General features: G+C 48.2%; 1 protein-coding gene across 4 annotated transcripts in view; it reads left to right on the top strand.

Annotated features, from left to right (window-relative positions):
* The window catches only part of LOC142301371 (proteinase-activated receptor 1-like), a 68,831-nt gene extending 64,456 nt beyond the window's left edge, over positions 1-4,375 (top strand). For all 4 annotated transcript variants that reach the window (XM_075342361.1, XM_075342373.1, XM_075342366.1 and 1 more), the window contains one exon: positions 1,417-4,375. In XM_075342361.1, coding sequence (XP_075198476.1) covers positions 1,417-2,402 — 986 coding nt within the window. In that variant the 3' untranslated portion in view covers positions 2,403-4,375. The remainder of the gene's footprint in view (positions 1-1,416) is intronic.
* Positions 4,376-24,736: the final 20,361 nt, after the last annotated feature.

The following is a 24,736-nucleotide window of genomic DNA, read 5'->3' as shown; positions in this document are numbered from 1 at the left end:
AGTGTCTGCGAGTCAGTATGGTGAACGTGCATGTGTTTCAGAAACACATGCACGTTCCTGTCAGAAGTATGCGCGGCTGTGCCAATGATGCAGCTAGCTTTTTTTCTTATTATTTAAATAAATAATTTAAAAAAACGACGTGCGGTCCCCCCTAATTTTAATACCCAGTCAAGATAAAGCTATTCTCAGTCCGCAGCCACCCAATATTGCCTCATCTATAAGATGTGACAATCACGGTGCTTTACCGACTCTTCCCGTTAGCCTGGAGCAGTGCCAATCGGGTTAATAATGGATTAATAGCGCACAGCTGCTACTAAACCCTAGGTTAGTGCTAGCACAGGTATCTATGAGATACCTGCATCACACTAACCTGTAAATGAAGGTAAATAAACACAGACACAGAGAAAAATCCTTTATTTGGAATAAAGTACAAAACACACACCCTCCTTCACCTCTTTATTAACCCCCAACACCCTGGATGTCAGACGTAAACCACACAAGGTTCCACACCGCTTCAGCTCTGCTACATAACACAGCCAGCGGCCATAGAGCACGACCACTGGCTGTGCAGACAATGACTAGGCCGCGATGACTGCACAGAAAGCAGATACTGTCACAGGCTGGGAGCGCGTCTGCCTGCAACCAATCACAGACAAGAGGACGGCCGGTGGGTTGGGAAAACACGAAAGCTGTGTGTATACGATGCACAGTACAGAAAGTGAATGTGCGACCCGGAGGCAGTGTGCTGCCATGACACCGAGTCTCGGTGAGTAGGAAACACTATTTTATTTCTGTTTTTATTTATTTTTCAATTATTTTGCTCAGTGCCGGATCCGGATCGTGCACCCGTAATCCCGGATCCAGGTTTGGCACCCAGGCATCTTTGAAACCGTGCGGATATGGACTTTTACAGTCCGGATACGCTCAGCCCTACTAAAAAAGTATTTGTAATGAAACAACATTCTGCTGTGCTAACTCTCCCCTCTACACTGCCTGGGAGATGAAAGCAGGTGTAGTGTTATAATCAGGGACAGCCCTGCAGCAGAGATAACCACACTGTGAGAGGACAATTGCAGCTGTAGATGTGTTTATAATGAGGCAAAAAACATTTCTGCTTAGTTAGATTATAGCTGTCAGCCATTACATGTCTCACACTGGTAATATCCCCTTTCATTTAAAATAAGCTCTGATTGCAGATTCTCAGGCAGATCATTGTCCGGCCCATAGATCTTAACAACTCATTTGCATACGATAAAATGTGAAATTCTCTGGAATAAGACATCTGATCACAGATATAAAGGTATAATTTTATTCAGCTTTCTATGTCCTACACGCCTATATAGATGGCTTAGGAGGGATTATCCTACTGACAGATTTCCTATTCCTATTCATATTTCTTTGCTTTCTTTTCTCTAGGTACAGAAGCTGAAAACTCCAATGATGCAAATATGACTTTCATAATAAAAGGCTATCTCATCGGGCAGGGGATGACTAGACTTGTACCCTCAGTGTTCACCTTGGTGTTTTGCATTGCACTGCCTTTAAATGTAATAGCAATCATTATATTACTCTTCAAGATAAAAGTCAAGAAGCCAGCGGTGGTGTACATGTTGAACCTGGCCATCGCTGACGTGCTTTTTGTTATTTTTCTTCCTTTTAAAATAATATATCGTTTTTCTGGGAACGACTGGCGTATTGGAGAAGGAATGTGCCGTATTGTCACTGCAACATTTTATTGTAACATGTACTGCTCCATCCTCATCATGACCAGCATCAGTGTGGACCGGTTCCTGGCCGTGGTCTATCCAATACAATCCCTCTACTGGCGGACAACAACCCGGGCGTGGTTGGCCTGTATATTCATTTGGATCCTTTCCATATCCAGCACCATACCTCTTCTCATAACTCAACAAACCTATGTGGTTAAGGATCTGAACATCACAACCTGTTATGATATGCTGTCATGGGAAATTCTTCGGGGTTTTTACCTTTACTATTTTACCACTTATATCTCTCTCTTATTCTTCTTACCTCTCATTATCACAACCTTCTGCTACATTTCCATTATCAGAAAGTTAAGTTCTTCTGTAATTGACAGCACATTCAAACGATCTCAAGCCGTGGTTCTGACTGTAATTGTGCTGTGTGTGTTTGTACTTTGCTTTGGACCAACCAATACTATTTTTTTAATTCACTACCTGGGTTATTTTCAGGGAACTAGTGGAATTTTATATTTTACTTATGTCACTTGTGCTTGTTTCAGCAGCATCAGTTGCTGTCTTGACCCTCTGATCTATTACTATGGATCATCAAAGTGTCGGATGTATCTACACAATTTGCTCTGCTGCAAAACGAAAAATAGTTCAGAAGAAAAAATAACCTGTGCTACAAAAAGTACATAATGAACTGCGGCACAATATATAAAAACTAGAGCAAGCGTCAAGTTTTAAAATACTAGAAGGGTATGTGCGCACGCTGCGTTCTGGTTTGACAAGCAAACTGCCCCGTCTGGCACACTTTTGACAAATGTAAACAATGCGTTTGACAAAAATACGCAGTAAAATCGCATGCATTTTCTCGGCATTTTTGTTGCGTTTTGGACATTGCGTTTTCAGATTGAGAAGTTAATGGGTGGCAAATGTTCAAAAAATGCAATGAAGAAAGAACACGCTGCTTTTTTTTATTGTCAAAGATTTCGACAAATATTTGTAAAAAAAAAAAAAACGCTGACAAAAAACTGTAACTTGCGCATAGAAATTCCGATTTCTCATAGACTTTGCTGGTGAAGCAAAAGCATGCAGTTTGCCATTGACACGGTACAGTTTAAAACGCGACCAAAACGCAAGAATAAAAACCGCAACGTGCGCACATGGGCTTAGTGCAACAACAGAACAAATGTTTTTAAGCTTCAGTGTATCTAAAATACTTAAAACTATATTACATTTGTAAAAAATCCATATTTTGTGGTTATAGCCCTATAAAGCAGATCTTTTTGTCTTCATTGTTACAATCTACAAAACTCCCATCCTCAATTAGAGATGAGTGGAGCTGTAGAAGTTCAGTTTGGCGGGATCAGCCAGACTTTAGATAGAGTTTGATTTGGCACCCGAACTTGACCTGTTCCCCAATGGAAGTCACTAATTGGGCAATTCGGGTCTCTTCCCACATGCAGCCAGCCATAAACAGGTCACTTCCGGGGGTGGGTGGACAGGGTTTTTCCTTTTTTTTTTTGAGTGCACACTATATTCGATCACTCTGTTGTTACCCTCAGTGAGAGCCGTTCAAACACTGCATGCTGCTCGCACTGGGCCGAGCACCGAGTGTACCCAAGCACACCAATGCTCGCTTGAGTGGTCGGCATATGTAAAGCACTCTGAGCTCAAACACTGATTTTTAAGTATTTTCTGTGTTTGCTAGAACACCAAACTTAGCTTTTCATGCTTACTCATCTCTAGTCATAATCCTTTACAGCTCTAACTTTTTTGTTGGCAATCTCCATTCTGTAGGTTAGGAAAAAGTATCGAATCATGTATGGGATTATATTTTCAGGATCAGATGACAAGCATTTATCCTTTGCAGTCTGTAACAAGGGCAAAACTATTGCAATAATAGGCAGCCTCAGTTCGGCCAGGGACAAGTGCACATCTCCAGAGCAGCAGGCTCCATCCATCAGCAAGGCTGTGCTGTCGGCTTGCAAGGCTGCTTCTAAATACCTTTATCTAGCCCATCTCCCCCACTCCCCAAAGTAACCCCTTTACTATTTTACACCTGCCGCTTTCTGTCCGCTCTCTCTTTCCCACAAGTGACATGCCCATGTGCTCTTGGCCACCCCCTCTTAGTTACCTTCTTCTCCATAAGCTGCTTTCTTCTTACCTTCTTGCACCTGTTCTCCCCTCTCCATGATAAAGCTGCTCACTTCTGTACTCTATCTCCCCAGCTCTGTAGTTGTTGATTTTTAAATGGCCCTCTCTACTTTTGATCTGTGTTAGTAAAGGGGAGTAATGGCTCCTGATTATTCCAGTTGCATGTAAACATATGTGCCGCCCCCGTGCCAGCAGCCGGTGCTGCTCGGATCCGGATCTACAGTACGGCTCGAGGGGTACTCCGGACCTGGGGGTCGCGAGGACACTGCGAATAAAAAGGGACGTATTTATATGGGATTGGTTGTAAATAGTGATGAGCGAGTACTAAAAAGCTCGGGTGCTCGAGGCTCGGGCCGAGCCTCCCAAGATACTCGTGTACTCGGCCCGAGCAACGAGCCCAATGTTATCCTATGGGAGACCCGAGTATTTTTGTGAAATGACCCCCCGGCAGCATGGAGAAACCCTAAAACTGTCACAAAAGTCTCAGAAGAGTGCTCAAATGACATGGCATCAGCATGGGGAAGACCCCTTGAAGCATTTATCACTCAAAAGTCACAGCTGTGAACAATTTTGTCCGAGTTTTACGCCATTTTTACGGACTCACCAGAAAACCTTGCAAAATGACCCCAAAATGAATTTTCATGGCGGAAATGTTAAGGGCACATACCCAATAGTGAGATAGAGCTGGTGTATGTTACTTTTTGAGATTAATACATGAAAGATTTTACATAAACATTGTGTGGCACTCCGATGTCCAAAACGCACGTTTTGTGCTTTTTACTAGCGATGTCGGTCATTTTTTTTTTCATTCTATCTCCCGTCGGTCGGTCTCGCTCTGTCGGTCTCTCTCTGTCTTGTCTGTCCCCCTCTCACAGTCTGTCGGTCATTCTCCCCCCTCTCTCTTACTCACCGTTCGCCGATCACTGCTGCGGCACTGCACGGCATTCACACTGCTCCTGCGGCTTTTCTTCTTTTGAAAAAGCCGGCCGGTCATTAATCAATCTCGTATTCTCTGCTTTCCTGCTTTTCGGCGCCTATGATTGGTTGCAGTGAGACACGCCCCCACTCTGAGTGACAGGTGTCACACTGCACCCAATCACAGCAGCCGGTGTGTGTGTATACTGTGCAGTGAAATAAATAATTAAATAATTAAAAAAAACGGCGTGCGGTCCCCCCCAATTTTAATACCAGCCAGATAAAGCCATACGGCTGAAGGCTGGTATTCTCAGGATGGGGAGCGCCACGTTATGGGGAGCCCCCCACCCTAACAATAACAGCCAACAGCCGCCCAGAATTGCCGCATACATTATATGCGACAGTTCTGGGGCTGTACCCGGCTCTTCCCGATTTACCCTGGTGCGTTGGCAAATCGGGGTAATAAGGAGTTATTGGCAGCCCATAGCTGCCAATAAGTCCTAGATTAATCATGTCAGGCGTCTATGAGACACCCTCCATGATTAATCTGTAAATTACAGTTAAAAAACACACACACACGAAAAATCCTTTATTAGAAATAAAAAACAATAACAAAGTCCCTCATTACCAATTTATTAACCCCGACAAACCCTCCATGTCCGGTGTAATCCACGGTCCTCCAGCGTCGCATCCAGCTCTGCTGCATGCAGGTGACAGGAGCTGCAGAATACACCGCCGCTCCGGTCACCTCCACGCAGCTAATGAGGTGAGTATAGCGATCAGCTGAGCTGTCACTGAGGTTACCTGGATCCAGCGGTGGCCGCGGGTAACCTCAGTGACAGCAGCTGATCGCACTACTCACCGCCGCTCCGGTCAGCTCCATGCACCAACTGAGGAGAGTATAGCGATCAGCTGCTGTCACTGAGGTTAATCGCGGCCACCGCTGGATCCAGCGGTGGCCGCGAGTTACCTGACTGACAGCAGCTGATCGCGCTTCTCACCTCAGTTGCTGTGTGAAGCTGACCGGAGCGGCGGTAAGTAGCGCGATCAGCTGCTGTCACTGAGGTTACCCGCGGCCACCGCTGCATCCACCGCTGGATCCAGGTAACCTCAGTGACAGCTCAGCTGATCGCTATACTCACCTCATTAGCTGCGTGGAGGTGACCGGAGCGGCGGTGTATTCTGCAGCTCCTGTCACCTGCATGCAGCAGAGCTGGACGCGACGCTGGAGGACCGTGGATTACACCGGACATGGAGGGTTTTGTTGTGGGTAATAAATTGGTGATGAGGGACTTTGTTATTGTTTTTTATTTCTAATAAAGGATTTTTCGGGTGTGTGTGTTTATTTACTGTAATTTACAGATTAATCATGGAGGGTGTCTCATAGACGCCTGACATGATTAATCTAGGACTTATTGGCAGCTATGGGCTGCCAATAACTCCTTATTACCCCGATTTGCCAACGCACCAGGGTAAATCGGGAAGAGCCGGGTACAGTCCCAGAACTGTCGCATATAATGTATGCGGCAATTCTGGGCGGCTGCTGACTGTTATTGTTAGGGTGGGGGGCTCCCCATAACGTGGAGCTCCCCATCCTGAGAATACCAGCCTTCAGCCGTATGGCTTTATCTGGCTGGTATTAAAATTGGGGGGACCGCACGCCGGTTTTTTTAATTATTTATTTATTTATTTTACTGCACAGTATAGACACGCCCACCGGCTGCTGTGATTGGGTGCAGTGTGACACCTGTCACTCAGCGTGGGGGCGTGTCTCACTGCAACCAATCATAGGCGCCTGTGGGCGTGGAAAGCAGGGAATATGAGATGGCTGTGTACAGAGCACAGCGCGCCGGCCGGTATAAAGGCTCGGTCACGCTGTGCAGGCCGGCCAATCACTGCAATTCCACAACTAACAGGGCTGTGGCATTGCAGTGGTCTGCCAGCCAATCCCTGCATGAGGGCTGGCTCTCAAAAGAGCGCCAACATGCAGAAATGAAGACCACGAGTAAAGCACGAGTATCACGAAATTACTCGGTACCCGCCGAGTAGCCCGAGTACAGTGATACTCGTGCGAGTACCGAGTAGTAACAAGCATACTCGCTCATCACTAGTTGTAAAATGTCTGTGACGCCACCCACGGTGTGTGGTGAGATGTAGCACCACCGCTGCCGTTACAGGGCTCCCGGGGATGTTGGGCTGGCAGCTGGATGTTAACCCCTCCGTGAGTAGGGATGGATGTCCCGGGGCCCATTGTCTCTATGCTGAGGATGGTGATTGCAGGGGCCGGCGCACCCAGCCAGGCCGGGGATGTTACTCACGGTCGAATAAAGCACACAAGTCCTATGGTAAACCAAGGTGATGGTGGCCGGCTGCCGCAGACGGGTGTATCTGATCCCACACCCGGGTTGGTAGTCAAAGTCTCTCTCCTCTGCACTCCGTGTGTTGTAGGTAGCACTTCCTGGTTTGAAACACGGGAGTCAGCTCCCGGTCCTTTGGTTGGGAGCCGTGCCCGTCTGACGCTGACCCTTGGGATCTATGGACCCTGGTGGTTGCCCTATCCCTCTCGGTGGGTGGTTGTCTACTTTTCGGGACTTAGGTTTGGACAGAACCTAAAATCCTGCCCTCAATTGGTTAATTAGCTAGGCCGTCGGTGACGGTCCTAGCTTCAGGGTCCAAGTACCCCCTCTGTGCACATGGTTTCCGGGTTGGTTCTCCGGTGTCGGTACTGGCGGGCTCCAACCCTGCCCCGGTCCACCTCAGATCTCTGGCAGCCGTCTTCCCATCTCCTCCAGACTCTGGCTACCGTCTGCCACCTAGCCAAGGTGTCAGGGCTCCTACCCAGGCACCTGTCAGCTTCACCTCCACTCCAAACTTAAACTCAAACTGAAACTAACTGTTTTCCCGCCCTGGGCTCTCTAGACCCCTAGGTGGGCTTTTCCTAACCGCCTGTTCCCGCCCACTGGTGTGCCTGTCCTTCCCTGAGAGGGGGTGACTAGGGTTTCAGGTTGGCTGATTTAACCCTTTGTGGGATGGGTGTTATGCGGAGGCCTATGTGTACATCTACCTGGTTTTCCAGGGTGCTACACATAAGATCAATAGTAGAGATGAGTGAACCACCCAAGGTTCGATTCGGTTTGTGTTTGTCAACTTCACCTGTGTTCGCCATATCCAAACATATCCAAACCCAATCAATACAAATCAAAAGCAAAGCCATAGACAACACCTTTATGGGGGCCCAAAAGCTGCCAAAACAGCTCAAACTGTTTTACAGTGGAGACACACTGTTGTGGTACAGCCATTAACTTGCTAGAGTAGTAACATAAGAAACATTGGATGAGTGACAGGAGTAGGCCTTTTGCTTTGAGATCTCTGCCACTACAGACAAGACAAAAATTGGAAATCCAATTAGCAGTCTCTATATTTCCAAAACTTAGAGGCAGACAGCATGATAGTGGCATCAATTGCCCCACAGTACCCATAGTATCTTAGCGCTGCAGTCAAGCATTGGCCATACACGACACAGGATCTGGCCAAACATTTACAGCTTTCAACTCAAGAGGTGTATGAGTGATAGGAATAGGCCTGTTGCTCTGAGAACCATGCCACTGCAGCTGAGATACACCTTATATAACCTAAAGGTTACCGGAAATCACAGCCACCGGGTCTCCCAGTAGCTATGAAGCCTGGAAGCCTTAAGTTTCTTGGTGTTCCCAGGTGTTGGGACACCTGGAGGTTTTGAACTCTGGTACCAGTTCATAGCCTCCTAATTTCCCAGCAGCTGGGAACTCAAGGAGCGTTAAAGGCTCTCTTAAAGTTACTGTGTTAAAAGCTACCGCAAGACCCAATAGCTGTGAGCTTTGGTAACCTTACGTTAACGGAGCTCACAGCCACCGGGTCTCCCAGTAGCTGTGAGGCCCGGAAACCTTAAAGGAGGCTTTAAGAGAGTCTTTAAGAGAGCCTTTAACATTCCTTGAGTTCCCAGCTGCTGGGACATCTGGAGCATCTGGAGGGAGACATTTCTGCACCAAATCTGCATCTCTTGGCAGAAAATCGCACACAAATTTAGATTTTTTTTGCACAAAATGGATTTTGCCCTATCCAACCCCTAAGAAACTTTGCCCAGTCCTGTTAATTGGGGGTGGACAGATCACCAGATACATCGCCCGGATCAGGGCATATTTTATTCTTTATGGATTAATAGGTTTAAGAACGGTACCACCACCATTGCGGCAGGTGGGTGACATGGACAAAACCACATCGTGGTCTTCGTTACGGTGTCTGGTGAAGGACTGTAACATTGGGCTCGAAGGGTAACTGTTGATCCTCTGGCCTGTTTTTTAGAACACAAACTTTGTTCTGTAGCTTTAGGCCCGTCCAGTCTGAAAAAAGAAAACGTTGAGACCCGGAGAAGAAAAGAGTTGCTAGAGATTTTATGTCAGTTTTACTGCATGATTTTATGGTGTTGCAGAGTCAAAGAGGAGAGGAATGTAGGAAGGTGGACTGTGACCTGCAACCCCCTGTAATGATAAGGTTTACTATCAGCAAACTGCAACAAATGTTTAAAATGTGTGTTCAGTAAAGCATTTAAAGTTTGGAACAGTTGTGGACACATCTGTAGTAACGATGAATATAACATCGCATTGTGTGAATACGATCCAGCTAACAGCCGGGACATCCCGCTGCAACCAGGTAACACCTCCACACCAACTCCACTATAAAATCTTTCCCGCCTGTATGTAGCGTGCCAGGGCTAGTGCAGGACTGCATCCTTCGCCTGTATATACCAGCCTTGGCTATGTTACACTCCAGCAATCACTGTCACTTGCAAATGGCAGGCAGGGTGCATGGCACGGCTGTGGCTCACACTCCTCTCGCACTTTGAAAGTGACTTCTACAGTGCAGTACATGGTCACATCCTGCACTATGCCCGTGTACCGCCCCGTGCTCGGCGGCAGCCAAGCCGCTCGGATCCGGGCTCGTTAGTGGGTGGCTCAAGCACCTCTGGACCCGGGGTCACTTCGCTCTGAAAGGGGATGCTGGTGCATTTGGTGGGGGTTAGGTAGGTGTACGGCCGGAGCCATGCTTGAGTTCATGTCGCCACCCACGGGATGTGGTGAAGGTAGACACTACCACTGCAGTTACGGGGCACCCGGGGGAGATGGTAGTTCAGCAAGTTGTTAACCCCTCCGTGGGCAGGGATGGTGGCCCTGGGACCCGTTGGGTGTAGCTAGGCGGTGCGCGGCCGGATGGCACTGTTGTACTCACTGTTATTGTCACACACAAGTCTCTGGTAAACCAAGTTGATGGCGGTCGGTGCCCGCAGCCGGCTGCATCTGGTCCCCCACCCGGTTCAGTGGTCTTGGCCTTTCTCCTGCACCGTGTTGTGTATTTGGGCTGCCTGCGCTTCAGCGACGGGAGTCCACTCCCCGGCTTTGTGGATGTCGGGAGAGCCCTTTTGCCTGCAGACGCTGGCCCGTGGGATCTCTCTGCCTGTGCGGTGGCTTTCTATCCCCCTCATTGGGCTGTTGTCTTCAGTCGGGACTTGGGTGGGAAAGGACCTATAGTCCAGACCACAATCAGTTAATTAACTCAGTCCAGTGGATTGTGGACCTCGTTTCAGGGTCTGAGTATCCCCCTGTGTGCTAGTCAGTGCTGTCCGAGTCAGTTCCCCGACTTGGTACCAGCAGGCCACTACCCTGTCCCGGTCCACCACGGTTCCAACGAGCCGTCTTCCCGGCTCCTGCAGGCTAAGGCCACCATTTGCCTCCTAGCCAAAGGTGCCCGGGCTCCAACCCCGGCACCTGTCAGACTCCTCCACTCAACACTCATACTCAACTGAACTCTCCAAAACTGATCTGACTGTGTCCTGCCTCAGGCCCTCTGAACTCCTCGGTGGGCGTGGCCAACTGCCTGGCTCCGCCCCCTGGTGTGTTCATCAAGCACTGAGGGAGGAGACTAGGTTTTAATGTTTGGCTGATGACACCTTTTTGGGGGGATAGGTGTAGTGCGGGGGTCTATCTGTGACTACCTGGCTAGTCCAGGGCGTCCCACCCGCACTTTGAGAGTATATGCCCACAATCATTAATAGCAGCGTTTGGACGAAGCGTGTTTCCACTGCATCCAAAACACTGTCTTGAACAGAAAAAGCACAGTGGATGGGATTTATAGAAATCCCCTGCAGACTGTGCTTCTTTTCACATAAACTAACATGCGTCATGGCTCACAGAACCGCAGCTTGTCAATTAATGCTGCACAGACGTGAGTGTTCTCTGCAGGGAGAATAAACCGAAAGACTGCAGCGTCCTTATCCCTGATCATGAGCAGCTATGGTCTCCTACAAAGGATACTCGTGGCCCTGCGGGAAATGACAAGCTGTGTCCAGGCAAATCCAAGCGGGCAAACTTCACATGGCAGTTTTGAGCACAGTTCCTGAGAGCTGCAAAGTTGAAAGTCCTTGTCTATGGGGATATCCTCCTACAGCCCAGAGGGTTCAAAGTCCTCCAAATCCAGCAGATGGGGTGCAACAAGCACAAAACTTGGAGGGGGAATACAGCACACCAAAGAAAAAAAAACAGTCCTATCCATCCACAAGGACAATATCTCCTGCCCTTTAAAATTCCCACCTCAGGGCCTCTTCCCGCTGTTAAGGCAGGCCATAAATTTACAGTGATGCAATCTAATTGTGCATCTACCTTAACCCTGTCTGCATCCAAATAATGAGTCATTTGATAGTAGCATGCATACTATTCTTCCATACAAGCCAGAGAAATGACATGGCTCTGCATAGAAGATACATGACCGGTTTAATACGGAAGTTGACAAACATTTCAAAGGAATTATTGGCTAGGGGCCAAGAATACGTAACAGGTCTCCTATTGGATAAAGTAAAATAGCTTATTCTGTAATATACAGTAAACTGTAATGTATAATGCATTTCCTCATTTATATTCAGCTATGTCAGCATGATTCACTTGTCACATGAAAGTCCAGACTGTCTGAGTCTTGTGATGTCTGAATGCAGTTCAAACACCATCTTAAATCCTGGTTTTTGGATATCTTCATAGAACTCAGAATAGTTCATAATCTTGTCCATAACACCGCCAACATCGCATCCTGCCCAACCGAGGGTCGTGATGTAGGCACGACTGGCCCCAGTCCTTCCTTTACAAAAAGGGCTCTGGAACTAGCCCCTTTTTCAACTTGACCATGTCTGTTTCACTGTTGGCTGATGGCCATCAGTCCGGTTCACGCCACCTTCTTTTTCCATGCCTTCGTGGACCTAGGGGACAGGAACCTGATCAATTTCCATGGCTGGTCTATGTAATCATTCTAGCCATGGTCCTCTTGGAGAATGTTGGTGTCGTTATCGTTCCATCTGGTTCTCGGTGACATTTATGGTAGTACAACCCCTTGTGACACCACAGGCGCATGAATGACACTCTTTACCCTCACATACAGGGTCTAGCGGTGAGGGTATCCCGTTTGACCATGGCCCGATTCACATATATATGGTACCCAGTCTTCCGCTATAAGCCCAAAGCCTCGGGTCTGATTAAAGTCAATGACCTTGCCTTTGGTACAGCCATTTTCAAAGTCAGATATCTTCAGCCAACCAGCCACTCCGGGGCTAAGGCATCTTCCCTCATCCTCGCCTCCACATCTATTTTCTCAGCCCTTTTTAGGAAGTAACTGGATACAGTGGGCAGGGACCGCAACTTAATTGGCTACAGTGGACGGCAGGGCAGTGTGAGGGTATGGACGGCTGACTCACTTGGGCGGGTGTGAGGACTTCTTCCTCTGATTCCTCTTCCTGCTCCTTCAGCTGGCTCCAGCAGACTGGCTCCAAGGGGGGCATTTCAGAGTGGTCCTTGGGGGTTTACCCTTGCCTGCCTCCTCAGTGGGGGAATCGGTCCCCCCAGATACCGCTGCAGACGAGGCCCAGCGTTGGGTTCTGTACTACCTCCCATATATATGGGGGATGTATTGTCTGTGTCTGTTGCTCCAGGAGCACAACCATCACCTGCGACCCCATAGGTCATCAGCCTGATGATGTCCTACAGCTTCACCTCACTTCAAGCATAACTCATCTTCTTGCTTGCACTCAGGTGATCAGGACAGCAAGCTGCTACTTTTTCTGCATCTGACACCAAAATGGTGCCAGCCCATGATGTGACACTATCTTCCAGCAGGTGTGCCCCAAACTCCGCACTTACTGCTGGAGTAACCAAACACAGGCTGCTATACACAAATGGTGGGCGGGGAAAGCATTGAAAATTCATGTTGTTTTATAAGTGGGCCCAGAAGACAGTGTGACTGCAATGATTTCAATGGCCAGTAATAGCCATGCGAATACTTGACGTGATGACGCTGAGAGTGGATGGTTTCTACAAACCAAACAGTTACGGAACAAGGCTGAACATTGCTGACTTTTGACAAAAGTGTTTGGAAATCTGAGCCCGAGCCAAGCTGGCCAAGGCTCATACTGAATTTGAAATTAGCAAACCTTTTCCAAACAAATTTGCTCATCTCAAATCAAGACATCAACTTTCTACAGAGAAAAGTTTCTGTGCAATATGTGTGATGTTAATATGTGTAATCTGTATATTAATACTGTACCATTGTGTGCATGATATGTATCCAAACATTTAATGTATATACAGGGGATATAAAAAGCCTACGCACCTCTGTAAATATGCCTGATTTCTGAAATATAAAAAAACATACCAAAAAAGAATCATTTCAGAATTAGTTCCATCTTTAATCTTGACCATAATTATACAATTCTTTTGAAAAATAAACTAAATTCTTGACTTAGGAACGTCTGACTGACGGCCCTAATTTGCCGTTCTGACCCAAACCAGTTATCCACCTTTCACCACTTTTCCACTAAAATAAGACACAGACTGCGTGACATTGGATGTAAAGGCCACAGCAGCCTCGTTTATTAACACCAAATTAATCAATAACATTCATAAATATAGTAAATAACTCCATAAGCATAACCACCAGCAAAGGAGGGGGGGTAAGTGAAGAGTCCCTTTGTCCATGATTGCAACACCAGCTCCACCATGTGCCCTCAGCCGCACCACACCGACTCGAGGACACCCAGCCGAGTGTTGCTCCACCATGTGCCCTCAGCCGCACCACACCGGCTCGAGGACACCCAGCACATTAACATGCCCTGCTGTGACCCAGCACAGCAGGGTCCCACGTTAACATGTCCCGCTGTGACCGAGCACAGCAGGGACCCACCAACCATACCATTGCACACCAGGGGTAACCCGCTCCTGCACTGGGTTCCCCCCCGCTCTTTGTGCAATCCACCGACTTCAAATACCCCCCTCCTTTCCGCCGACTGCTGCGACAAGGTCGATCCTCCTCGTCTCTCCATGACGATCGCCAGGAATCCCAAAAATAGGGCGGGTGGGTGGGACAATTCAAGACGTCTTCCAGGTAGTGAATGACCTCCCACCTCCTAATCTAGCCCTGTATATACCCCCTTACCCTAGCAACCCCCCTGACCAATTACATGGCCCCACAGTCCTATAACTCCACCTCCCACTTTTCCCGCACAAAATACCCTGTACCTTAACCCCTTGCTAACCCTCAGGCCTAGCATCCCTCCTCAGTCATGTTGCCCTCCCTTGAGCCCTTTCAGGGCAGGCGTCCGGGCTTTTCTTGACTTAGGAACGTCTGACTGACGGCCCTAATTTGCCGTTCTGACCCAAACCAGTTATCCACCTTTCACCACTTTTCCACTAAAATAAGACACAGACTGCGTGACATTGGATGTAAAGGCCACAGCAGCCTCGTTTATTAACACCAAATTAATCAATAACATTCATAAATATAGTAAATAACTCCATAAGCATAACCACCAGCAAAGGAGGGGGGGTAAGTGAAGAGTCCCTTTGTCCATGATTGCAACACCAGCTCCACCATGTGCCCTCAGCCGCACCACACCGACTCGAGGACACCCAGCCGAGTGTTGCTCCACCATGTGCCCTCAGCCGCACCACACCGGCTCGAGGACACCCAGCACATTAACATGCCCTGCTGTGACCCAGCACAGCAGGGTCCCACGTTAACATGTCCCGCTGTGACCGAGCACAGCAGGGACCCACCAACCATACCATTGCACACCAGGGGTAACCCGCTCCTGCACTGGGTTCCCCCCCGCTCTTTGTGCAATCCACCGACTTCAAATACCCCCCTCCTTTCCGCCACAGCGAGCACGTATGACACCTTGTACGTGCGAGCCCCACCACCAAAACCCGACCCGAGCCGACTCCTCGGGTCGAGCAACCAATACTGCGGGACCAATGTCAATCAAGCAAAATGACCCCCCAATAGACTTTACGATGTCAACCTGCACCAAACCACCAATACAACAAGGTCAGCCAACCCAAGACCTGCAACTAGCCGACCACATCGTCCGATCCTATGTACCGCCTGCGCGACCAGTCCCCAACGAGCCACCAGAGCCGCCGCCCCCATCTCCCCGGAATAGGGGGCAAGCTTGGCCTCGTTGAGACAGCTACCCTGCAGGCGCCGCTGAGATTTACCCATCCACTGATAAACAAAGCCAACCAGTATTGGTGTACCAGTACCACAAGGGCAGCCGCCCCAAGACAAGCAACTAGCCAACCACGCTGTCCGATCCTATGCACCGCCTGCGCGACCAGTCCCCAACGAGCCACCAGAGCCGCCGCCCCCATCTCTACGGAATAGGGGGGCAAGCTTGGCCTCGTTGAGACAGCTACACTGCAGGCGCCGCTGAAATTTACACATCCACTGATAATTAAACAAAGCCAACCATTATTGGTGTACCAGTACAACAAGGGCAGCCGCCCCAAGACCAGAAACTAGCCAACTCCGCTATCCGATCCTATGCACCGCCTGCGCGACCAGTCCCCAACGAGCCACCTGAGCCGCCGCCCCCATCTCCAAGGAATAAGGGGGCAAGCTCGGCCTCGTTGAGACAGCTACACTGCAGGCGCCTCCAAATTACATATCAGCTGGTAATTAAGCAAAGCCAACCTTTACAGTTGGAAACAAAACAACCTCCCCTGGTTCCCCAACATCTGGCAGATCCTAAGACATACCAAACAATGAACCGCTAGACAGTCATGCCCCTGCGAACAACAACACGAGCACGCCACCCAGGCAGGGAGAAATGGCCCAGGGCAATCAAGCCCGATGTCACGGATCAAGCACCCCGGATGCCCCCCCAGCGACCACGTCTCCTCCACCCACGTGCGGTACCAAAACGCTGCTGTTCCCGTAAAATGTGTATTATCACACCGATCCTGGAATCACCACCCATTCCAATAGCCAAAACCATTCTACCCCAAAGACACAACAACACGGGACCAAAGACAGTCAAGCCGACCACCGGCCTGAAGAAAAGACCTTAACTATATCCCACTGTGTAACCATACTCCCACCACCAGATGATGTCCCTAATGAAGTCAGCATACACCCTTCTGACCACCGCATAATGCTCAAAGCCCCGTAAAAGGAGGGGGGGGGGGCACATAAGCACGGTTAATCATTGGTATCTCCGTGTGCTTTGAACCTGGAAGCACAACCCTACCGTTGCCACCCTCTCACCAAAAGCCAACTGCACACCACACCCCATCCCCGCTAAACTGCAGATTCAATACAACTCACAAAATGAGAGAAAAGAAACTCCCACTCGACCCGTAATCCAGGGAAACTCAAACACCATATTTCTCCGAAATTGCAGACACCATAAGCCAGGGCCAACCGTCAACGTTACACCCACGAGTGTCTGGTGCCTCCCCGCCATTCAGCCCTAAAGCGCCGCAAAACAACCCCCCAAACGGGGCACCACCCCAGACAATTACCACGTCCTTAAACCATAAGAGCCAGTGCATACCGCCCTGGCTTCCCCAGCCATCCAGCCCAACATTGCGGGAGGGAATGGCATAATTACAACCTACACACACACTACTTCAAATACCTCACCCGCAGCTGCGCCGCACCACTGTGCACCCGTGATACCTGCCGGTCCCGACCAATACGTAAGACCAAAGGAACCACCCGGCAATGTACTGCCGGGAGGGGCTGCACCACCGCGTGACAGCCCGCGAAACCCACAACAGGCCCCACAGTCTGTCCACATAATCAACAAATGGAGCAACACCCGCCAGCAGCACTACCTGGCTGGAAACTCCCGCAAGTCGCCAATAGGAGGCCCCCCCCGACACCAATAAGCCACACACTAGAGCACCCAATGCAAATGTCACTTATTCCTTGCACCGACACATTACCCGAGCCCCCTACCCGGGGGGCACCAGGAAGAAACACACCAAGACGAACCATATACCCATAAGGCAAAGCCAAGTCAGCTGTACCCAGAAGAAACACCCCAAACCCATCGTAAACGAGAACCACCTACTCCTATTATAAACTCCTGTGGAGCTACTATCAACCGCCATAACGAATGCCGCCCAATACGGACTGCCAACGTTAAGCCGGCAACCCTACTAAGAACCGCATACCAATCCGCGTGTATAAAACTTGTTACAACTGCCCCCGTGCAGACACTGCCGGCAGACTCCCGTAATCTCCCCATGAACCCCCAAACGGCACGTGAACCCACGAATTCAAGAAGCCAAACTGGACCACAAAACAGTAGCATGATGTACACGGGAACCTGATAATGGCCCGTAACTGTACCTCAAACATAGGGCCCCACCTATACAAACCACACACATCGATTCATCCCACACATTCTAACTCTGCAAATACCCTCTGGGAATGAAGAAGCAGCTTAGCAAGCCCCAGGTTGTCCCAGAAGCAGAAAGTAAGCACTCAACCATCCCGAATATTGGAATAATACCCAACTATGGGAACGAACCCGAACCATAGACCCCAATAACCGGCATTGCCCAACCATAAAACATCCAGCTCCACACAATACATGTACGAAAGATATCGGAAACAAACACTGAAAAACGATTACAGGCAAAGGCCACAAAATCGTGCCTTTTTTTTTTTTTTTTTTTTTTTTATTTCTTGCCTCTTACTCCTGTCAATAGACGGCTAGCCTGGGCACCGCATACAGGGGACTGCTCAACTTCAAGACCCCCACAAGGAAGGACAGATATCCAAAAACTGCTGTTCCCATCATCTCGACCTTAACGTCTGGCCGCAACAAAACATGCCGCGCCCCAGTGGACCAGCAAAATACCCCCAGTATTCACACAACACCAGTTGGAGAACCGGGCTAGCCCGATGCCCATAAAACTTAAAGCACCCCTCTTAACACACAACCACCTTCCCCTTCACCTCTCAAATAGCACACACCCCCTGCAACGCTCCAAAGTAAGACGCCGAATGCAAATGCGCCCCCGCACGCCAGGCCACCATGTCAGTGGACTACCATCAAACTCTTATCACATATTATGAACCGAGATAATCCTCTAGCTAAAAGACCCCCATGACCATTACAGAAACCATGGGATTGCCGTGACCGTGGCTATCCACAACCCATTTATAAGTATTCGTATCCCTGCCTCAATCACCGCCCCACCGCCGACTTCCACCTGAATCAGTCACAAACCACCTGGAAATCACCCAATCATACAAAACACCCAGAGAATGCAAGCGCCATTACGCCATCCAGAATAAACCAAGTCGTCACCTATAAATAGACACCCTAGCATAGCACGGCACCCGGGACCACGTAGCCACCACTCACACATAAAATTCAACGCCATACTCAGGGTCCCCAACCTCCTGCCGAAACTCGCTGACAAACCAACTACCGCCCTAATGCACCCAAAATCATACCTAACGACACCCTTACCACCCACCATAATTCAAGCATTAATACAAGGTTTTAAGTGAGCCGTAACTTACTAGGCTGACTCCATGGGATCCCACGGAACAGCCGTCACAGGTCCTCCGCGTCGAGCACCGCCATCTTCTCCACGGGTAAACGCAGGTTGCAGCCCTCCAGGGCCGCAACGCAACCGGCCGGACAGGCCGGCCAGCCGGGGACGCTTGTCAAGTAGTCACCGGCTCGGAGCCACAACTTAGGGGGGGGGGGGTGCGCTCCAGCCGCACATCCGCCAGCTGGCATATGCTGGCCGTAGTAAACGACCGAGATGCCAGGGGCATGTGACTGCGTCGCCAGACCCCGCACCGCGCCATGGGTCACGTGGCCGCGCCGCCCAGGTATCACGCAGACCCCCGCACCGCACCGATCTGAGGCTGTCAGGGCCAGTGATGTCACTTACCACTGCCCGCACCACTGCTGGACGGTCGTCTGGGTCTGCGAAATCCTCCCCGCATCCTGCTCTGCAGCCGCCGCCGATCGCTGCAGGCTTCATCGCCAACACTTCCGGGTCAGCTGACACCAGCGCCGAAGCACGTGACCGCATCGCCAGACCACGTGACCGCGTCGGGTCACGTGGCCGCGACGCGCGCGTCACCAGTGCGCGCCGCAACCCGGAAGTGGAGGAGAGGCCGGTTACGTCACACCGCCCCGCTGCCGACATCCGATGCAGGTCACTGCGACGTCTTCCACTGGGACCGCAAGTGACCGCGCCGCCGGGCCACGTAACCGCGCCGCCCGCCCACGTGTTACCGCCGACCCACGTGACACTGCCGACCCACGTGACACCGCCGACCCACGTGACCGCGGCGGGTCAGGCGAGCGCGGCGGGTCAAGCGAGCGCGGCGGGTCAGGCGAGCTCGGCGAGCAAGTGAGCGCGGCGGGCCACGCAGCCGCGACGCGCGCATCACACTGCGCCCCGCGAACCGGAAGTGGAGGGAGGCCGGCCATGTCACTCACCGCCCCGCTGCCTTGATGCCCGTGGCCCGACTTCCGGCCCAGGCCCCGCTTCGTCCCGTTTCTTTAATCTGCCGCCGCTGCCGTGGGTCTTCCGCTGGGGCTTCTTCTCCGCCGTCGGGTCCTCGGCGGCATCTCCGGGCTGAGGCGCTAAGAAACCGCGGTCTTCACTGCCGCTTCGGAGGCAGGGGGGGTCCCCATCTGCAGAGCCGCCGACATCGCCGGGCCATCGCTGCAGCTGCTCCTCCTCCTCTTCATCTGTACCCCGAAGCCCTCAATTTTCAGGATCCAAGCGAATCAGCAACAATTCAAGACGTCTTCCAGGTAGTGAATGACCTCCCACCTCCTAATCTAGCCCTGTATATACCCCCTTACCCTAGCAACCCCCCTGACCAATTACATGGCCCCACAGTCCTATAACTCCACCTCCCACTTTTCCCGCACAAAATACCCTGTACCTTAACCCCTTGCTAACCCTCAGGCCTAGCATCCCTCCTCAGTCATGTTGCCCTCCCTTGAGCCCTTTCAGGGCAGGCGTCCGGGCTTTTCTTTTCAGGTGGGAAACTAAACAAAGAATTAAAATAATGGTGTTGCATAAATATGCACATCCTGAAACTAATATTTTGTTGATGTACTCTTTGAATTTATGACAGCATTCAATCTTTTTTGGGTAGGTGTCTATCAGCATAGCACATCTAGAATAGGCGATCTTTGCCCATTCTTCCTTGCAGTCGTGCTGCAAATCTGTCAAATTGTGAGGACATCTACTCTATATAGTGCCTTCTTAAGGTCAACTCACAGATTTCAGTTAGATTCAGGTCTGGGCTCTTTCTGAGCCATTCCAAAACTTTGATCTTCTGCTGGTGATGCCTCTCATTTTTGATTAGGGAGTATCCTTAAGGTCGTTGTCGTGCTTAATTGTGAAATTCCTCTTCATCTTTAGTTTTTTAGCAAAACTCTTTAGGTTTTATTGCAAAACTGAATGATATCTAGAACTGTCCAGAATTCCCTCCATAATTAAAAAAAAGCTCCAGTTCCAATTGCTGAAAAAAGCCCCAATGCCTCCAACATGATTAATTCTGGGTATGGTGTTCTATTGGTGATGCACATTGTTAGCTTTGTGTGATACATTCCTTTTGGAATTATGGTCAAGAACTTCAAATTTGGTCTTCTCAGCCCATAACCAGTTTTTGCACATTCTTTGGCATATTTAATGCAGGTTTTGGCAAAACGTAGCTGCACTTGGGTGTTTTATTTGTAAGAAAAGGCTTATGTTTTGCCATCCTACCCTACAGGCCAGACATATGAGGAATATGTGAGATTGTTGTCACATGCAGTACACAACCAGTACTTGTCACAAATTCCTTTAATATTACTATACGCCTTTTGGTAGCCTCCTGACCAATTTTCTTCTTGTAGTTTCATCATTTTTGAAGGATATCCAGGTTTAAGTAATGTCACTGTTGTGCCAAATGTAAGCCTGTTCTTGATTACTGCTTTCACAGTGTTCCATGTTATAGTTAATGTCTTGGCCATTGTTTGTACCCTCTCATAACTTATAACTTTCAACAATGAGATCCCTTAGCTGTGTTGTAAGCTGTTACATACCATGGCTTTTTTTCTAAAATATAATTAAGAAAATATCTGAAAAATCATACTATAGAGATTATGGGCGACATTAAAAAAGGAAAAACATCTGAAATTATTTTTCTTGTTATGATTTTTTTTACATGATAATAACTTGGCATTTTAACAGCTATATGTAGACTTTTTATATCCACTGTATGCGGTAACAGAAAAATATATATATTTCTACCATATTAGCAAGCAGATAGAAAAATAGTCAAAATTAAGGTAGTTGAAAATATTGCAACAAATAGCCAACTTTTGAGACTACTTATGCCTCTTCTGTTCTGCCTTGTATGTGTGATGAAGTTACCTGAGTACTTTTGTAAGCTTGGTATTTCTTACTATCTTTTCAGTAAGACATTAAAAGGTATCAACTGCTGAGGATTCTCCATTTTTCGGATTATTTTTCTATATGTGGTATGTAAGGTATGTGTTTTTATGTATGTGTGTGTGTATGTGTGTAGGTAATGTGTATACATTTGTGTAATGAATATACAGGATGGCCAAAAAGTATATATAGGAATGTTGCAATGTTGATGGAAGACATTTTGAGTACTTACAAGATAAAACAGTGTTAAACAAATGAAAATGTAACAAGCAATTTAATAACAATGTAATAAAATACAAATAAACTTCTTTTGTTGTGTGTCAGTATATGTTTACACATTTAATCATTATTCCACATGAGGTCTACCGAGCACTGGGACATTTATGGAACGAGGATTGCACCAAACGGGAGTATAGGTTGATATTTTATTAGGGGGAATAAAGTTATCGAGAAGGGTTTGTAGCTTTAATTCAAACACAGTTAAGGGTGCTTTACACGCTGCAACACCGCTTGCGATCTCGTTAGCGATGTGACACGCCAGATCGCAGATGTGATCTGCCGAGATTGCACATAGGTCGTTTTTATAGCGCCAGTCACATGTGCAATCTTGGCAGATCGCAAATGTGATCTGGCTTGTCACATCGCTAATGAGATTGCTAGCGATGTCGCAGCGTGTAAAGCACCCTTTAGAATAGGTCCACATTTACCAGAATTTTGGACAACCTTTTAGAGAACCAGCCTAGCGGCTTCCTGACCATCCGGGACTGTGCTGGGATAATTCCTGTATAGGGATTTTCTTGCCAGTTGCTCCTCTGGCGGTGCTCATCGTCGTGACCCTTAGGGCCCTCTATCCCTTAGATTTTGTTCACCATCCCTTTAAATAAAATATCTTCTGTTTTCTCCAAGTTTTCTCCAGTCTCTTGCTGTATCTGGTAATCTGCTGCTGCCGCTCACCTAGTAATCCAGTGAGTCTACAGAAACATCTCCACGCCTTAGCAGTGTGACACTGGACTTGTCCTCTCCTGCATGTTGGTCAGAAATATTATTATTATTATTTATTTATAGAACACCATTAATTCCATGTTGCTGTACATGAGAAGGGGTTACATACAGAATACATGTAAGTTACAGTAGACAGACTAGTAAAGAGGGAAGAGGGCCCTACCCTTGCGGGCTTACAATCTATAGGATGGGCCCTTATAGCATCTCAAATCCTTTAAATAGATGTGTTGCCTCCCTTCTCCTTAATTATGTTTTGGGGTCTTCCATCCTGTACTAATGTCCTTCATCCTGGACCCCTTCCTGGTAAATATATCCCCCTTCCTGGTAAATATGCCCCCCATCCTGATATATATGCCCCCCCATACTGGTCTATATGTTCTCCATCCTGGGCTCTTTCCTGGTAAATATGTCCTCTTTCCTTGTATAAATGTCCCTCATCCTGGTATATTGTTAAATATACTTTCTGTGTATATATTTTTAAATCCAGAACTAAATAATTAGATGCGATACTGCAATGAAAATATCATTATAATTCTTATAAAAACATATAATAATTTAATGGATTGTCCTCCATTTGGAATTATTGTAACACTATACAGAGTATATAAATAACCAATAAATGGTCAATATAATAAGGCTAACTCCTTCTAAACTAGAAAACCTAGAAGTAATTAGAGTTTATAGCCCAAATGGTTAAAAAAATATATTTTATTAGAAAAATTTAAAAACATATATGATAGAAAACATGGGGATGTACTGTACTTAAATACAACTCCTTAATATGCTCAAAGCACAGAAGCACAAGAATAAATACAAAATAAATTAATGCAATAGAAAAATTAGCATCATGATAATCAGATTATTCATTACACAGCTGCATTTCCCAAAATAACCACTAGGGGTCAGAAGAATCCAAATGGAGCATATAATTTTGCTTTTGCAGATAAATCAATCAAAGACTATATCCAAACTGGGAAACAATTAAGCACAATAAAAAATGGTGCATCTTAAGCAATACATATCAATCAGTACATAAAAAATAGAAAAAATTATATGACAAAAATAAATATATACTGATAAATGAACACTATCCTCACAGCAGGGTGACCTGTCCCTCCCAGCTCTATGCCCGCAGAATGGTATTTTCAGCCTGACATTTAATCACTATTTCATATGGCTCTCTTGCTCTTCATTTTTGTATCTGGCTAATTCCTCAGCCTTTCTTCCCTCTATACTGCACTGAAAGGGGTCTGTGCAATATATAAATATCTCAAAACATGTAAAATACACGTCTCTTTGCTGTTAACCATTTCTAATGATAAGGAACATTTAACAAAAGAGAAACTATTGAAAGTGTAGGGAAATGACTACAGTCCTACATCTCAGTGGCTGGTGAAGAGTTATGGCACCTGCGCCAGCATCCACTGACCTGGCTAGCCAGACTTCCTTAGTACCTGTACCTAATACTCAGCTTATAGCATGCGGCAGCCTTCTCCGATCCCAACAGAAGCTTCTAGGCCAGTGATGGCGAACCTATGGCATGCATGCCAGACAGGGCACGCAGAGCCCTTTCTGTCGGCACGCCCGCTGTCGCCTCATTCAGCCACTTTGAACTGCCGGTGTATTCACGCTGGGCGCCGGCAGTTCAAAGTTGTGTTGGAGCAGAGCCAGAGGAGACATTTCTCCTCGCTCTGACACTCCACCTCTCTTAGGCCGCAGGCCTGTTGCCTAGGAGATGGCGGGAGCGTCAGTAAGAGGCGCCGGCGTAATGATGACTGGTGGCAGCGCGGGGACTGAGGACCCGACCCAGTGTCGTGCAGCAGTGGAGTGGGTGCTGAAAGGTGAGGGTTTTTTTTTTTTTTGTTTTTTTAAATTGTGTGTGGCAGCGGCTGTATCAAGGTGGTGGGGCAACATGGCAGCATGGGGGAAATATGGCAGTATGGGGGAAAACATGAAAGGATAAGGGAAAACATGGCAGTATGGGGGAAAACATAGAAGGATGGGGGAAACATAGAAGTATGGGGGAAACATGGAAGGATGGGGGAAACATGGAGGGATGGAGAATACATGCAAGGATGGGGGAAAACATGCAACGAGGGGGGAAAACATGGCAGGATGGGGGAAACATGGCAGCATGGGGGAAAACATGGCAGGATGGGGGAAAACAAGGCAGGA

The sequence above is a fragment of the Anomaloglossus baeobatrachus genome, chromosome 1 (assembly GCF_048569485.1).
Source record: "Anomaloglossus baeobatrachus isolate aAnoBae1 chromosome 1, aAnoBae1.hap1, whole genome shotgun sequence".
Lineage (NCBI taxonomy): Eukaryota > Metazoa > Chordata > Amphibia > Anura > Aromobatidae > Anomaloglossus > Anomaloglossus baeobatrachus.
The sequence above is the reverse complement of the archived record's forward strand: the minus strand, read 5'-3'. Positions and strand labels throughout refer to the sequence as shown.